The following is a 17,684-nucleotide window of genomic DNA, read 5'->3' on the forward strand; positions in this document are numbered from 1 at the left end:
ATTGCTAGAGCATCAGAATCAGACTGAAGGGAACAAAGTGACTCCAGCCTTCACAAAATGTCGCTGACGAATATTTACCATCTGCGCCGGGTCGCAGATACCTCATCGAAGGCATGCTTGATTTGCTACAAGCCAACGACCAGCGTGTTCATCACACCAGATAACAAGGTAACATCCGGCTCTCGGTTTGGCAGCTCTTACTAGGACTTCAAATGACATCTGAAGTCTACCGGGTATCAATCTGCATTTACTTTCAGTCACTGATCATGCTCCAGGACTTCTTCTACGTGTGCCCCGCACACCTCCAAGACCGCCACTTCTGCTCGCCGATAGTCGACACAGAAGGCGAAGCAGCGCGCGCCAAGGAGCAGAAGATGGCGGAAGAGATTGAAAAAGTAAAGAAGGAGTACGAGGAGAAGCAAAAGCGGAAGAAGGATAAAGAAAAGAAATCCGACAAGGATGATAAGGACCTGGGGAAGGAGAAAGACGAGAAGAAAGACGAGTCGAAGGATTCTGCGAATGATGAGAAGGAACGGGATGATAAGGTATACTACTCGTTGGGTACATCGAACATGCAAATTAGCTAATGTGCTTCCCAGATCGAATCAATAAAGAAAGGGAGTTCTGGGTCAGACTCGAAACCGGATAATTCACCGCGAATTTTTGCTCTGCACAAGTGCGTGTTTCTGGATGCTCTAATTTTGAAATATTCACTAATGGTTTATAGAACATTCTACCAAATGCGCGTCGATCGATTGAAAGGAATTGAAATGGCGAAGCGAAACCAGGAGAGAATGAAGAATCCAGCTTTGTTTCCTTCTGTTCCTCAGAAAGAACTCTGAGTTTTCTGCGCAGAGCGATTTCTCCTGCGATGACCTGATGATGAGATATCTATCCAAATAACATTCGCATCTCTATCATAATCAGCAACTCAGGAGCTAATATAGGAATAATCATATTCATTTTTTTCAAGTCCCAGACTAGGAGACCAGTCTGGCCATTCCCCTCGCCATCGAGACTGCCGAGGCCATTCAGCTGATCTACCGCACTTTCGGTGTCTCTACAATCACCATCTATACAGGGCGCGAAATTCACCGACTCTCCTTTTATCTCTCTCAAAGCTTGCCAAACTTGGAAATCTGTGAAGAGCGGCCTGATGAGACAGAATTTCACTCGCTCAGGTGCCGCCGATTTATTCACCTCGCAACGAAATCCGATGTAACTCGAAGTGCTGGTGAAATAAAATTGACACTGAGGTCAACGGGAGTCCTTTTGGTTTTCGGTTCTGGTCAATATGGGCAAGGAGGCGTCGAGTTGAACAGAGCACATGCTATCCCTTGTTTGCTACGATCCGGTACAACTTTGAATACACATGAGTGATGTCTTTCTTTGGACATCCGTTGCCCGATTGTCCAGCGTTTCAGTCCTTGAACTCATTTGTGCCACCAGAGTGTTCCAACCTGGAAAGTGCCATGCAGTGGACTGCCTTATGACCGCTTCAAGCAACGGTGCCATCCAGAAAACTCTCGTGATTTCTATAATGCAGCAACGTCGCCATTACTCTCGATATTCCAATAGAATGATCACAAATCTTGTTCACCGGGCGAATGCATAGTAGATCGACGCCAGCTTGCGCGAATACTACATTCACACTGTACCACCATGGCCTACGCAAGGCTCCCGACACAACCCAGCCCACCACGATCACCATCCCGCACTGCAGAAAAAGCGAAGCAGCCCGATTCTCCATCCTGCAGGAAGAAAGCCACGAGCAACGCCCTGTCGTTGGGCTGAGAAAACTCTATGCAAGCACCCACACTTCATCGTCCCGGCCCGTGTCTCTACGCATGTACATCGTACGTAAATCACAGAGTTCCCACGTCCACAAGGCCACCCGCCCCGGCCCGCATAGATTTGACGTCGCATCCGTAGCTCTTCCAGGAAATACCGCGCGACTGCCGGTTCAGGATCTCCCCTCCCATCAACGGTCAAGGCTCACCGCGAAAGCTCTGCACCGATGCCAACCTTGTCTCGCGTCCTGTAGGACATGTAGACATCAGTGATACGCGGATGGGGGTGCACCGGGAAAATAAGCGCTAGGGTAGCATCTGCCGGGGGGCGAAATCGTTAAGCCCCTCCGTTGCGAAATGGGCCCTGTCAGCCTTAGTAGGCTGTCGTGCCTCTCGGGGTCGGTTAATCTTTAGCGTTGACTGTATATGAGGTGTGTGTGTTGATCTCTGCACTTCCAGCGTTGGCGGGTTGCCTTGCGAGCGATTTGACCATGCGGCTCTGGGATGAATGGGTCTGTCTTGAGTGAGACCACGGCGAGGAGGCTACACGAGGCTAGTCTTTAGTGTGGTTTAGATCTGGAGATGCGGATGTCGGTGTAGAGAATTGGAGCCTGCTTCCCATGCTGTCTGATAGTCCCATCTTACCCCATGCCACAACGATCCATTCGTATACGTATATCGCTTGCTTGTTTAGGTATCATTCTGAGAGTCGATTTCATCGGCAGAAATAGGCGACAGATCTGCTAAATTTAGCTCGACTCGCATATGTAGTGGTCTACCCTCGATTCAAATATTAGTGGATTCCCGGTTGCCTCGGAAGATCCATCGGACGTTGGCGTCCTCCGACTCATACTGTAGTGGTAGATACTGTCCTAATGTTGACCCCAATTTTGAGCCTCGGCTAGGCAGTGACTGTGTCGATATGCTGCCTAACAGGCTACAAGCGCGGCCAGCGCCAACCACGGCCAACCCTAAGCCGGGCTAGTACCTGTGGTATGGTCGATAGCGCAAGCATTAGAATGTAAGGGCCACCAGCGTTAGATTAGCGTTGTGGCTATGATGTCCATCACACGACGACATAGTTCATCTTGGCACGACACCCTTCTGGAGCATTCGGCTGCATGCAGCAGGAAAACAAGTTAGTCGCACAGTCATGATACACGATGAATCTGACAAGCATTCGATCGAATGACTCGATCTCCTGACCAGACAAGCATAGGTCATGCATTCACGCCGACAAGACTGACCGGTTGTTCCCGGTGCATTAGTGAATCTGATAATCCCGCTAGTCCCACTAGGCCCAACCCGCCTTTGCGAAACAGGCTAAAGCCTTAATCTGTCACATATGCAAGGCGATCACAATGCCCTAATGGGAAAGGGGTCCCCAGCGGAAGTCTATTCAGTAGCGCCCTGATCGGGAGGCGGCCTTGGGAAAGATGTTATGATATCAGCGCTCCAGTATGCGCGACTCCACTGCGAACAGCTGAGAGCTCCCCCTGCAAGGCAGTGCACTGCCCCACCCCCACCAGGGCTGCGCGCCCCGCCAATGAGAGCTGGCTGGAATGAGTCTGTTGTAGCTTGCTGGGGGAGTTTGTTGTCGCATACCAAGGTTGGGCTTCGCTCGAACGCCCCCCGTGTCGTGGATTTGGAAATGGCCCTGGTCCCTGATGATCCGGTCTTACCTCGAATGGGTGGTTCTGACTACAGTACTGAATCTGTGACTAGTAGTAAGAGGATACGCCGCCCCAGGGGCTGCAGAGAATTCTATCTATAGGATAGAGCCCAGGACCCTGATCAGTGCACAGGTTGCCCAAGGAGCCTGCAACCCATGAATCCTACCCACGCACAGACCGAAATTAAAATTACTCTGTATGTAGTAGGGCGTTCAGCAAACCTAGGGCAGACAAGAAAAAAAGAAAAGTGAAATCAGAAAGGCAGGATATTTGATATTATTCCATAAGGATGCTTCGCCCTACGGTACGATAACGCGGGAATTACCGGTAATACTGATACATCCATAATACGCAGCGCATTGCGCGCTGGCCAATCGGGCCCAGCAGGAAGAACGACCCGCTTTGCACAGCCTCCTTCATGTCTTCCCAACCTTGGAAAGTCACCCTCCCCGAAGGGGCAATTAATCACCGTTGCGCTCCATCCCTCTCTTCATTGGCGTCAAGCCGATCCCTGATGAAACAAACTCCATGACAGCGCTTGAGGGAGTGGAGAACAGGGGAAGTGGAACAAGAGGGAAAGGTACATACATAGTGAGTGTAGTGGCGGCTGACGATGTTGCGCTGGGACCAACACGGCGATTTTATGGCTGTTCGCTTGGCGCGCGACTAAGGCTTGCCTGGGGCCGGGGTTGGTTTCAGGTTCGACTTTATTGGGGGTCGACTACAGTTTACTTCTAGGTTGGGTGGGGGTAGGGTGTGTTCAACGGAGTCGCATGGCATGCAGCCCTGCATCTTCTGAAATCTAAGGTAGGCTCGGATTGAAATTGTTCTACTGACAGTACACTTTGAACTCGACGTACAGAGTCCCGGACGACCTGCGAGGCGGCTGCGATTGGTTGCTCGGTGTTGCCTGGCAGTCTCACGGCTCGGCCATGCTGTATCACTTTTGAGGTAGCTTCGCGCGAACTTGTGTAAGGCTGAGGGCTGGCTGAATGTGGGCTGGAGGATGTCCTTGCATGAGGCTTGAGATAGCTCATTTACTCAGGAACAGGCTGGCGTGGAGCATCTCGTATGTTTACCGGTTCTATCTATAGGATTATTGCCTGGCAGAGCCGCTAGCGTGGTTATTGTCAAAATTGACTTGAACTGACAGGCCGATATGGGGGTGGCCTGGAGAGCTGAAACTAGGTAGAGTAGATGGTCGACAGACAGGATATGTAGCGCGAGACTAGAACAGGGCTAGAACTCGCTCGTGCTGCTTCAGTCAGCCTTTATGCGGAGCTCGGCGGAGATCGAGCCTCAATGTTTTCCTTCTATGATATGACCGGTGAAGAAAGGCGGTTGTGTTCTCGCGAAGTTACGGTGAACTTTTGTTGCCTCCACATGACGCAAGTGGCCGTCACAGATGTGACTGCGGCGGCGGTGGGCAGCCCGTCGGGCTATAGGAAGATATTTACTGCTTCTGTGTGGCTTCGACCATCCATCAATGAGATGAGGTCCCTGGCCCGGTGGGGGCCGTTGAGCGTCACGCTTATGCAGCTGAAAATAGGATAGAGCAACGAAAAAGTTCCAGGGAAAAAAAGAATGTTCTATGGACATTCAGAGGTATCATGGCTCGTAAACAGCTATGCACATGCATGTGATATTTTCGTCATGGATTCATCAACGTCATCTCAAAGGTTTCCACGACCAGAGCCATCATTGGGCTCTAGAGGCCGCATCCCGGGAGGCATGCGAATACCCAGGGCTGCTGGAGGTCGTGCAGTGTTCACCTTGTTGGCGATGTCCACTCGGGCTTTCGCAAGGCCTAGGGCTGGCACCACCCAGCTGCCACAGTTACATTGTAAGCCCTGCCAGGCGAATTTACCAACGTTTGATCCACAGGTGGGATTGGGGCAGATCAGGCGGCCAGATAGAGGTGCGTCTCCTGAGGCGCTGTCGTATGTACTGGAGGTCTTGGAGCCATCTGTCGACGGAAAGAGACTCGGGCTCATCCATTTCATCGGGTGGAGGAATACATGCGCACACTCTGTATTCTGTCTCGCCTTACTGTTATTGCGCTTATCCTCGTCATGGGGAATCATGTATTTTGATGATGCAAGTCCTTTTCTGCAGAAGCCGTTAGTCATTGTAAACTTAAATTCAATATGCGAGGGGGAAGATTCCCGTTAGGGAGTGAAATACGAACCGGCACTTGCGACACTTAATTTCCACCTCTTGTGGAGGCTTTTCCTGGATCTGGGACTGGGTTGGCTGCTCATCTTCAAAGCGCACCGACTCCATTTCAGGAGCACGGCCGCAAGCCACACTTTCTTCGACATCACGGCGGTACAGCCAACGCTGGTACACAGGGTGCTCGGTGATGTCCTCGGGGCATCCCATCTCATGATAGAGGGCCAGCTGCTCCATAAACCCGTCGTTAGGCTCGCACAAGGGACGACACTGCCTCAAGATCTCCAATGCGGATTGCGGTGTGAGCATATTAGGCTTCTGGTGGAGCAGGTAGGCAATACAGACAGCCGTAGACCGGGACTTGCCCATCGCACTAGATCGTCATGTCAGTTCCCGTTTTTCCCACCGTAGAAGACAAAATTGCCGTGCCGTGTTCATAGGGAAGAGGCAATCAAAAGCAAAGCGCAGATGGAGCACCCAATGACCAGTCGAATTGAAGAGGCAGGGAAGACTCAAGCCACATGCAGATCGCAATTGACTGGGCACGTGATGACGTCGGGGGCCGCAGAAACGCAGATGGGATGCAGATTCTGGAAAAGACGGAGACAAACAAGGTGGGAGGGCACAGGAGGCCTCGGCAGGGATATGTAGTGGGGAGAGGAAAGATAAAAGAAAAGGTAAACTTACCAGTGTACAAGGACCTTGCCGCCTGCCTCGACGGCGGACTTGATAAAGCGCACTGCATCGGGAAAGTGTTGCAAGAGGTTTTCATCGTCTGTATCGTCTGCATCTATAGCAAAGTGCTGATAAGACGAGAACGTCTTGTCGACCTCGGCGGGGTTGAGACGCAACACGGAAACAACATGCGTTATACCCTCTCTCTCGAGCGCCGCTTTGTTTTTCATACAGTAAATCCTAAACGTGGTGGCTAGTTAGCATGCAGACAAAACCGATATTCAGGGTCTCTCCCATATCGAGAGGCCCACCCGACCAAATGATATGATCTAGCGGGAGAAAACATAGACGGCAAGCAAATCGAAGCGGGAAACGAACCCAGAAATGTAAATGTTCTGGCCTGGGATTTGATTCATAGCCATGATGGGAAACTGTAAAGCTGAGCCTCGAGATGTAGCTTGCATCGATGAGGCCGTCGGCGAGGCTACTGAGATGGAATACAGTGGCCCGGTGGTTCTTGTTACTGGTCCAACGCCGCAGACTCTGCGTTTCCCCAGTTCCTTGAAGTTGAGCCTCGGCCGAAGCTGAAAACGGTCTTAGGGCTTAGGGCTTGCTGACCATATATATGCCTGAGGCCACAAAGATCCCCCCACGTGAGGAAGTATACTATCACACCTCTGGGACCTCCTGGAGAACGATGGGATATCTCACAACACGAGCCTGGTAGTCATCCTTCAACCAATCCCAGCAAATGACACCGGCCCAAGCGCGCAGGCAAACCGCTGGAGTGGGCGGACCCAGCGGACTGGAGTTACCCACTCGCGATTCATCGCATTACGAAGGGATTGGATACTGCCAACAACCTCTACAGAAAATGGAGATGTCCTCGGCATTTTTGGATACTATCCCGGCACTATTGGCTCTACGGTGCCCGCCCAATGAAACAACGGCAGACGCGGCCAGACTTGGCTCCGTTTGCGTTCTCCAGTTCCAGCCCCAGCTCCATTTTCTGTTCCCGCCACCACCATGTCCCGTCGTCGTAATACGATGGCCAGCCTCCTGTAAAGCCGTGAGGGTCTACAAATCTCGGTGTGGAAGTTGTGACGATGGGTAGCCGAGCAGTTCACGTCGCGCAAGTGGGGACGCTGATTTATCCCCGACACATCTCAAACATCCACCGAATGTCCGACGAGCCGATTCGTCGTGGTAGACTGCAAGGGGTCCGGTAGAAGGCCTGACTTGCCGCGGGTAAGTCTGAGAACCGCAGGAACATGTCGAGGCCAGTCCCATATGAGGCCGCGGGAGTAGTAGAGTCTAAGGGTCAAGCACCTCCGGTACATACTTACATACAGTAGTCTGACGTCGGGGGGCGCAGTCGTCACCGTGGGTTGTGACTGGTGGTCGACGCCAGAGGCGTTGGCGCACGCGCAACCCGAGGCTGCAGCCCTCTAAGGCTTAAGGCTGACGCCTGGGAGAACCGCATTTGGCGGTGCTGACGGCATTGGCGCTGGTCTATACCACTCCCGTAGACGTACAGATGTCTTTGATTCCAGCTGCCGCCGACTTACGGGGGGCTGACGAATGCGACGGACGTCGAGTCGATGCACCTCGCAGCGACAATCCCTACCTGAAGCAAAGTGCAGAACTGCGCCCCCTTTGATAGAGTCGGCAATGCTTGGCTATCACGATGAGCAGGCTGGTCAGCCACCACAGACAAACCGGGCCTTGACTGCGACGATCGAGGAGGGCGAAAGTCTATTGAGATTTAGCCCCGGGTAGACAGCGTCCCAGCATCCACAGCCATAGTCTCAGGGCAGCGTCGTCCTGACCTGCTTGAAAATGCCAAGACATTACACTCGGCTATGCACAGAGCACGAGCTTCATCTCGTATGGATCCTACGTCGTACGAACGATAACGTTACTGGCAGTGTCTTGCTGGACGATCCGTGTGACTGATATTGCTGGTGCTGGTGCAGGTGCATCAAAGGTGGGAGGGAGTCCTACAGTATTAGTCGAGTTCGTTTAGCGTGCTAGAAATTGGCGTGTAGGGCTTATTTGTTTCGTCTCCCAATAGGTCCAGATACATTGTTCCTGGTCGCATCCATATTGTTCGATCGGCCATACCCTACTGTACTATACCAGACAAGGCATTCAGTACTTGTGACAATGACCATCGCCATGACTCGTGTGGTATTACCATTAATTACATCCCCTAAAGCCCGATGGATTTTGGAATGGACCCCGAGCCTAGCGAGCAAGAACCTTGCAAAAAGCAGAAAAAAAAAGGAGCAAGAATGAAGCCAAGAGACATCCGTTCGTGAAGCTGGTGTGGAGACGGTGGCTGACTCAGCAGCTTGTCAACTCGTTTGGCATGCGCGAGCCTACCGCAACCTCGCCCAGTCCGGATCACCACCCACTGCTCTTTTTGGTCTGACCTCCGATGACTCCAGACATCCTTCGCTGGATGGCCTTCTGGTGACAATGGTGAATGGATTCCCCGACCTCCTTCGCGCTTCCCAATACGAAAGTGACAGGCGGTCCAGGAGTGTGGCAGTGCATGCATGACTGGGCCCCAAGTGGGGTGCGCTAGGAAATCAGTGGATCCCGGACAACGAGTCAGCATTGTCAGTTTCATGTGGAGGCAATAAAGAATGTTCTCTGCTTTTTGCAACCCCCCAGAACACGACACAAGGCCCAGGGGGAAAAAAAGCCCAAAGCGAAAAAAGACCACGCTTGGACGGGGTATCCGAATGCTCCGATGGTCGATGGACCATCGATCAGATTGTGCGGCACCTAGCGGAAGCCATCCCTGCGCGCCTAGTGTGACGAGGAGATTCTTCAATTCACCCGGCAAATATAAGCCTACCGCCAAGACCCCCCAAGATTGTCGCCGGTGCATATCCTGTAATTCTGTCTCGCCCCCCTCGTGGACGTCGACTCCGTGGCATTGGTCGCCCTTTCCCATTCGGTGAGCAATGTGGCCACCCCGCCAAAACCATGGTTCCTCGAGAATGGAACGTGTGCACCCTAGTTTAGTCCAATATCGTTCCGAGCCGTTGCCAACTGCCCTCGGTACCTTACTACCGTAGGGCGCCGCCGTGACTTGAGTTTCAGTTGTGCCCCAGAAAAAGGTTGCTGCATGCGATCCCCTGCCCCATGGAGGGACGTTCACTACCATTCGCAAATGCAAATGTACCCTAATCCTTTTCCCGGCGGGGGTTTTGGATCATCGCGAGGCGTCCAATATACGAGACACAATAGGCTCCGGACTCCCCATTTTGGCGTCAAGCTTCATCCTAAGTACTGAACAGGCAGAGGGTGGGAGGGGCCCATCTAATTCTACGGGATGCTCTGGTTGGCGTTACGCGCCCATCTTCATCCAGATATGGGGTAGCGGAGCGACAGTCATGAACTGCACTGGATCCTATTTGTCGAGGCTCGGAGAGGCCCATGCCTAGACTTTCCCCTCCCTTCGGGCTTGATCGTCGCGGTTTCTGGAAGGCCGGATTCCCAGGTTGGGACAGGGCCTCAACCACGGATGATCCGTCTGCACCACCAGCGTCTGATTCGAGACGAAGCGAGAGCACAGCAATCAGGAAAAAGAAAAACGAAATTACGGGTCCCGGGCCTCCGCCAGCAACAAGAGCGAGGTATAGGTAGAAGACCATAGTACATAGTATATCGCCTAGGGCAATAAGGGACAGACAGCCTTGCCCTACTCATTCCAACGTGGCCGCCCACGCGGGAGGAGTAATCTGAGATCTGATGATCCTATTCCAAATGCCATTCTCCCAGCTCCACTCCTAGGCTGATTTGGCTTCCCGCAACTGCCCGTCGGTACTGGTATGTAAGTCGTACACGACTATACATTACCAGCCAGATTATTACCGCTGCGCCTTTTCGAGGTTTCGCCTCTCTTACCACGTCAACCCCCCCCCCCCCCCCCCCGAACTGCAGGTTAGATCCGAAAGACCCATCCGTTTGGATTTTTCGAATTGTTTCAATTCTTTTTTTTTGCGCCTCTTTTCGCCTTGGAGGTTCCAGAATCTCCATACCCTACCAACCAACCCTCCCTCCTCCTTTCTTGGCTCAGCTCGGTGAGAATGAGATCATCGAACTCGCCTCTCCCTCGGCCCTAAATTACATTTGGCTCGAGCCCTTGGATCCAATCATTTGGCTGCACCGCCATTTGCCCGCCTTCTAACTGCCCGATCTCCCACTTCTTGACCTTCCTTCCCTTTGCCCTTGGAAACTAGTGCTACGGCTTGTTCAGCTGGCTCTTCTTTTGTGTTCCGCAGCCCGGGGCAAATCCAATTGTTCTCAGCCCGTGGCGGGGAGCCCGACTCGTGCACAAAAGACTCGCTGTACTTGCGACTTACTCTCAGAGACAATCGCATTCGTCGCTGGTCGCCCTGGATCTCTGGTCTCTCACAAGACCCCCCTATTGCCCGCGACCCTCTCAAGCCCTGCCCTCTAGGACAAAAGCATGTCCAGTCCCGCTGTCCGCGATTGACGGGTTCTATGGGACACAGACGGCTTCTAGACAGGGCTGTGTGTCACTTATTGAACGTTTCATCCCATGAGGCGAATCGCCGAACAAGGGTCTTGAAAGTGAAAAGGTATATTCTCCAAGTCTCTATTTGATTTTTCTTTTTTTCCTATTTTTCATTTTTTGTGTTCGGCTTTTTGCCCCTTCTCCGTCTCAGCCCTACTCGCTGCGACTGTGACGGCGCGACTGCGACAATATCAGGTCACTCGCCCTGCTCGGTTCCACTGGTCTGACTTGCAACTAGAATCCCAGCCGCATGAAAAGTCTCCCCCGTCGCCACTCCGTCTTCAACCTCGCTTCACCCGCGCTTGCTTACCCCATCAGAAGCTGGCCCTTCTAGCAATCGGAGGCGGGGGTCGAGGCTAGCTAAACGGTCTACTTAGAATCCGAGCCGGTTTCACGACGTTTGCACTCAACTGGATTGGGCTGCTGCTGATTCCACCTGCGACTTCTTTTCTATTCAGTTTTTTTTACCGATCTTTTTTTTCGCCGCTCCTTTACTGGATTTGGAGAGTATCCATTTCTGTTTTGTTCGGACCTCGCCACCCGATTCAGCTGGTTGATGTTAGCGCGCCGGCATCTCATCTCCACTGCGCTCTAGAATGGATCGACTTGCCGCGTCGCCGAGCTTCTATGATTCCAGAGATCGCGACTACGACCGTCACTCCCAAACTTCCATAATGCCCGAGCTGCCATTCCCATCTTACGGCCCACTGCCTATCCCGTCTCGTCCCACCATGCATACTGCGCCTCCGCCTCTACCCCCACCACCGCGAATCCGTGACTTGGAGAATGGTTATGATGCTGGGTGGCTGCATGCGAATTCCGGTCGATCGACAGCGACGCTTCCGCCGATAAATCCCAATTCGAGTTTGTTTGGGGGCCACCGCCGTCCGGAATCAACACCCCAGAGTGATCGCATGTCACTAGATGAGCTGGAAGGCAGGCAAAGTGGTGTGCCCTTGTCGCGCAGCTCTGAGGCTCAGATAAAGATTCAGCCGCCGCCTCCCACTGATGACGGATTTCCCAACTCAATGTCTGTCAATCCCAATGGCCCGATGTGAGTGTTTATAGAAGGAGACTATTGACCTTGTTGAACTTTGTTTCGGAGGCGGAAATGCTGACAGATAATGTAGTTTGAAAGGAGAGCGTGACTTTTCTCTGCGGAGTGTCAAGGACTCGTCAAATGCATATGACCAGCATTTGTTGTCAAAAATCGGGAAGCCGATATCTCCACGCGGTTCTATTAGCTCCGACCACCGCGGTTCGATTTCCGCACTCACCGTTCCCTCAATCCCATCCCGCTCCTCGAGCAATGTGCCATCACCAGGGCCGTCAGAAGGGTCGACACTCGACGTCAAATGGTACAGCAGCCCTCAGTCGGGGGCAGTGTCGCCTCGCTCGAAAACTACCTGGAGAGAGTATATCGAGGGTCGTAGTCCGAGCGTCGAAAGCAACGCACCCTCATCGGCACTTGACTACGATTACATGCGAGATATCGGGCGCCGCCGATATTGTGGGAATACTCCGTCTCGTGAAGATAGCATCAGTCTGCCAAGCCGATCAAATCGAGGAAGCTACGACCAAGGCGTGTTCTCCGATATCGAGGGTGATTTCTCGACAGACGAACCGGTACCCCGACAGTTCATTCTTCGTGAACCGACACCGCCGTACCCCGAGGGTTCGAAGCAGGGCATGAAACGACGAGCTTCGTCTCCGCCGCGGGAACCGATTAACAATGACCGACATACCCTGCATACCGTTACGAGTAACGGGGATCTGTCACAGCGGAGGACGAGTGGGCATCCGTTTACGAATAATCTGACGGTCAACAACAGCTATGCTCCGAGTCAACGAACTCTGTCCGCGGCGTCCTCGTTGAGTATTCGGACCTCTGGATCGTACTCTTCTGCCCTTTCGATTGGCGGTAGCAGTATGACCAGTCTGTCACCATACGACCGTCCTTCCCCCGGAGGTCTTTCTCCCAGCTCGGATCTCGATGCATTCCACGAAAAGTCAATCATGAATCCGAATTCCCCGGGTGCTCCTATCATTCCAGCTCCGAGACCTCTTTCAGGTTCCAATACCCTGGAGCCGCCTACAACGGATGCTACAGGGAAGATGTCGGTGCCGATTGCGTTGAACATCGCCAAACCGGCCTCAAAGATGGGCGGATTATTCATCTGCGATTGTTGTCCCAAGAAGCCTAAGAAGTTTGACAATCCAGAGGATCTTCGGTATGTCATTTGATCAGTCTGATTGTGATGAAAGAACTCATTCTAACGCCAGCCAGCTCCCATGAGATGGAAAAGCAATACGCGTGCCAGTACTGCAACAACCGCTTCAAGAACAAAAACGAAGCCGAACGTCACCAAAACTCCCTCCATCTCCGCCGCCACTCCTGGTCCTGCGCCGCCCTCCCAGGCTTCCAAGCAGCATTTCACGGCTCAGGCTCACCATCTTGCCAAACGAACGCCGGCCCATCGCACGATACGTGCGGCTACTGCGGCGAAGAATTCCCCAACTTCCCTCGACCGGACTGGGATCGACGCTTCGAGCATTTGACAACCGTGCATAAATTTGGCGAATGCAACAACGCGAAGAAATTCTTCCGGGCAGACCACTTTCGCCAGCATCTCAAGCATAGTCATGCCGGGACGAGTGGCAAGTGGACCAATATTTTGGAAAACGCTTGCATGAAGGAAGAGCAGCCGCCGGAACCCCGGGATAAGAGTGCTTCGGGTGCGGGGCCGCAGTCGAATCCTGGCTCTTTGACTTCCAATACGATCGATGAGGTTCTTGAATAACATTCAGGATCTGAGCTTGATATACACATACCACTTCTACAATGGATACTCGGTAAAATCCGATATCTCACGACTTGTTCCTCAAGAGTTCAAGTTTTCTTCTCCCCCGTTCACCTTCCCATCCCTTCAATGAGGTTCTCGCGTCAGTGCAACCGCATCTAAAAGTGACTTTCTCAAAAAGCATGTGAAAGCACTGGATATTACGAAATATCACGATTCTTTCTTTCCAAAGGTTTTTTTTCTTGCCCGACCCAACGGGGTTTGGGATTTCTGCTTGTTTTGTCTGAGTGTCGCATTTTGCCCTCGTGCTCCGGGTTCTGCCTGTGTATACCTGGTGCATCGTTACCTGGGTGGATACCTCATTGTCATTCCCCGTGATTTCGGAGTACATTTTGATTATGGTTTACAATGTTCATGGTGGCTGGAGTCGGTGCATGGTTTGGGGTCTGGTTTTCATTCTGCCTCATACATATATCCCCCTTTGTACATACGTGCCGAATTAGACCGCAAGAGGATCTCTTGCAATTGTTTATTAGCGTATTTCTTTCGGTTTCGTGGATGCAGATTTCTTGTTAACTGAGAACTCACATTGGGTGACCCAGAACATTATTCATAGCATTGTCACAGGCCATTCCCACCACATCACCTCCGTCTGTCCTGCTACTGTCACCGAGATCTTCACATGAAGTATATGAGAATGCTTTATATAGCCCGCGTCAAAAGTCAAGCGTGATCGCGAAAATCCGGTTCAAAGATCTCCCACCAGCTTTCACGCCGTGTGTTAAAGGAAAGTTGCAACATATTCCCGATATCGAGTGGCTCGCAGTCCTTTCCAACCGGAATCTCAAGCTGAAATCCGCCAGGGTTCTTCCTGAGAGCCTTCTCAATCCCAAGGTCCTCTTCATGACACTGATAACCCCACGGTGACCCGGGATCCCCACCATCCTCCCACACAGGAGTCTTGAAAACTCAGCGACATCTTGAGTGCAGTAAGCCAGACCTTCGGCGGGCATTCTTGAATCTCGGGACTTGTCTTCGATAACACGTGACAGCGAAGTTCGAGGGGTATTGGTGCTGGACTGCTAAGCTGGATAATTTTCGGCACATTGATCTCAAGACCATATTCGAATTGGGGGATGTTCGAAGACCCGAAGAGCTGTCGTTTCTTTTGCTTAAATGATAGATGCTCATTCGAGCCCGGTGCTAGATGGTAGCTGCGGATACATTTTTCGAATTTCGTTCCCTGGCAACCAAAGTCCTGAAACCCTGGACCCGGGCGAGGTCGTATCTTTATTTTGGTGTGTTGATTCGCAGATTTCCTTCTGGCCACCGTGGGTATAGTGCAGCTGCGCCTGGAGATAATACTCTATCCAGCAGGACGTTGCTCCCTCCCCGGATGAAACGAAACTTCCTGGAAGCGGACCACGGCAGAGCGCTTCATAAAGAGGCAGTTTCCTCTCCTTGCTCTTAATAGCGATATCAGGCGCTGTGGAAATCTTCACTTAAAAAGGCCGTGACTTCGGCTCAGCACCTTCCTGGATATGAAGAGAACCCTCGAAAAGAAGACCTTCTTTGGGAATGAAGATTTGCTTGTCGACGGCACAGCGACCTGGGCTAATCCTTGGTGTCGGGTCGTAGTGAGGGTGATGAGGCTGTGGTTCGTATCTCATGTACGGGTCGTTCGAAAATATAACCTTCAACTAGCCTCGAAGGAATAGTTTCAGCGTCGCGCCCGGGGAGATTAGTGGTGACTGACGGACTACCGTGCCGATGATGGTATCCCCTGCGGTGAATGTCCAGTTCTCTGGAGCTGCGGGTGTGACTTTCAGGTCTTCGTTTCCGAATGATAGGATGGGCATGCTGAGTCTCTCTTGGGAGTTTCTGTAAGAATATGAGACAAAAAGACAAGATCTCCAATAAATTGCGAGTCTCCCTGGAAAAGAGAAGATCGCAAATTTTGTGTGCGCGCGAATAACCTGGCCCCTGGGCTGTTGCTGTGTGGGGGCTGAGATGACTTGATGGATCTGCACTGCCACGATTGAGAGGATATTAGCAGCACATTTTCAGTTCAGGGCTTGCTTTTGGTCTAAGCCAGGAAGATAGAGTAGCGTAGCAGCAAGAATTGAGAAGGATGGGACACGAGAAGAGAGATGCCTCTCCGATCTATGTGTAGATGGGTTGATGCACTACTGCCTAGGCAGCAATGCCCGCAGAGTCTCACCTGTGGCACTCTTATAAGAGTTGAGGTCGGCTTGGAAGATTATCGTAGGATTCTGGGTAGTTTTCTCATTATTTGATACTATATTCACAATCCGTCGGCATCCCAGCATTTGTGGGTGCCATATCCTGGGGACAACAGCTCATAACAACGACCACATCTCTTTCAGCCCTCAAGGCGACATACTGGTTCTTCTCGCTTACCGGAGCCTTGATTTCCAGCGCGCCATCAGAGCCAACACTCACATTCATGAAGAGGTTGAGAGGATCGGGAACCCAGTCATCCGCAGTCCGGATACTAGGGAAATTTTCCTTAAGTGCCTATACGAACAGTTAGATAAAGCCTGTCACAGCAGCTTCAGAATATAAAGACCAACTTTGTGCAGGTTATCAGTGCAGTTATCATGATACCCATCATAACCCAACATGCGATATCGCTCTGTATCACAAGCTGCCCACAGCATGTCATGTACGCCAGGAGTCGTATCGTCCGTCAGCGTCAAAATGGGCTTTCTGCGAGTCGAGTACAACTTGTCTCCCTTGGACAAGGACGCTTTTCCGAGGATTGTTCTTGTATGGATCATGGACAGGTACCCGTTTGTATCGGAAGGGTCGAAGGCCCAGAAGTCTACGACTTGTTTGCCATGCGTGTTGGTTACTGTGAGGGTCTGGCCTGATTTTACTGGGATGGCTACTGCCTTGCGAGCAGGGATCATGCCCATTTTGGAAGTGACTTGTAGTTTGGGTAGGCTGAAGTTTGATAGTGTATCACAGTGGAAGCCTGGCGAGGGAGAAACTATGAGGGACGTGACTTCGTGCGGGGTCATTCGTTCCCCGCCTTCATTCACCGAGGATCCTTCTCGCAACTTATTTCATACGTCAAGCTAGACAGTTGGGCCAGTTTGAGAGTTTCGACTTTGTCGGTATGGGTTTAGAAGAATATGTTATTTCAACTTAACGACTATAGCATTAGGAATGACCACTCTAGGGGCAAAAGCTGTAGCATAGCTCTAAGCAATGCCAGGCAAAATGCTGCTTGATGCTCTTTCCAGGAAAAGAGAACATGGCTTTGAAGTCATGGCTGTCGAATCTTCACCTTTGCTCCTCTTTTTGGTGTCATGAACTCCTCAAGAATACCTTCTTGGTAAGTATGCTCCATAGAATTTGGCGCTGTTTCAGTAAGCTTTTCGTGAAATACATGGCCAATAAAAGCCATGATACTGAAATTCACAGCCGATGGCTCACTCTCTAGGAACACAGAGCAACTGCGATGGACTTTCCTGTCTGTTGTAGACTTGCCCCAACCTGCTGGAGCTCAATTAAGGGGTTTGAAATCTCTCTGGTTTTCAGTGCACACACTTAGGTCTCAGTTGGAATCTGTGTAGCCCTGGTGATAGTTCGGTGGTGGATAGATGGGTTGGTAGAGAATTGAATGAAGTCTCCTCTCGATGACGGTGTGTCAAGACAACCCACAATCAAACTGGCCAACTCGGAAGACCCTTCAGAATCAACATGTTGTGCAGATGCAGAGTGAGCAATGTCGGGGTGTAAATCCCATGGCCTTCTGAAATCAAGGTAGAGATATTTTCCGTGATTTTCCGGTACTGTAGGTCTTAATACTTGCCCTTTTCACTTGTATTTAAGCATGCGAATCTTGCTCAATATATCGGCGGATCAAACTGCCATCCTTTGACTCTCATTAGGGGCCGTGGTATCTGTATTGAGGCTAGATGAGGGAAGGTTCGAGGAACCATACTTTTTTGAACCCGTGTTGACTCTTGTAGAGCTACAGCTGCGAAGT

At 51.6% G+C, this 17,684-nt stretch overlaps 4 protein-coding genes across 4 annotated transcripts; 2 read left to right on the plus strand and 2 right to left on the minus strand.

Moving 5' to 3' along the window:
- Positions 1-57: 57 nt before the first annotated feature.
- N7532_006079 (AAA-ATPase Vps4-associated 1 family protein) lies at positions 58-842 on the plus strand (the record flags this gene model as incomplete). Its single annotated transcript, XM_056618573.1, has 4 exons — positions 58-168; positions 276-545; positions 600-676; positions 728-842. 4 exons carry the CDS (start codon positions 58-60, stop codon positions 840-842), a joined length of 573 nt encoding a protein of 190 aa, XP_056474732.1.
- A 4,294-nt stretch (positions 843-5,136) lies between these two features.
- On the minus strand, positions 5,137-6,732 carry dspC (dual specificity phosphatase YVH1; the record flags this gene model as incomplete). The annotated part of the gene is made up of 4 exons (XM_056618574.1): positions 5,137-5,572; positions 5,652-6,008; positions 6,323-6,550; positions 6,689-6,732. The coding sequence occupies 4 exons, from the start codon at positions 6,730-6,732 to the stop codon at positions 5,137-5,139; spliced, it is 1,065 nt and encodes a 354-aa protein (XP_056474733.1).
- A 4,729-nt stretch (positions 6,733-11,461) lies between these two features.
- znfA (putative C2H2 finger domain protein) lies at positions 11,462-13,666 on the plus strand (the record flags this gene model as incomplete). Its single annotated transcript, XM_056618575.1, has 3 exons — positions 11,462-11,919; positions 11,996-13,096; positions 13,153-13,666. 3 exons carry the CDS (start codon positions 11,462-11,464, stop codon positions 13,664-13,666), a joined length of 2,073 nt encoding a protein of 690 aa, XP_056474734.1.
- Positions 13,667-15,168: 1,502 nt separating this feature from the next.
- N7532_006082 (urea carboxylase-associated family protein) lies at positions 15,169-16,605 on the minus strand (the record flags this gene model as incomplete). The annotated part of the gene is made up of 4 exons (XM_056618576.1): positions 15,169-15,366; positions 15,427-15,547; positions 16,071-16,204; positions 16,261-16,605. The coding sequence occupies 4 exons, from the start codon at positions 16,603-16,605 to the stop codon at positions 15,169-15,171; spliced, it is 798 nt and encodes a 265-aa protein (XP_056474735.1).
- Between the last annotated feature and the right edge of the window lie 1,079 nt (positions 16,606-17,684).

Source organism: Penicillium argentinense, assembly GCF_028826775.1.
Source record: "Penicillium argentinense strain IBT 30761 chromosome Unknown utg000005l_segment0_segment0, whole genome shotgun sequence".
In the NCBI taxonomy this organism is placed as follows: domain Eukaryota; kingdom Fungi; phylum Ascomycota; class Eurotiomycetes; order Eurotiales; family Aspergillaceae; genus Penicillium; species Penicillium argentinense.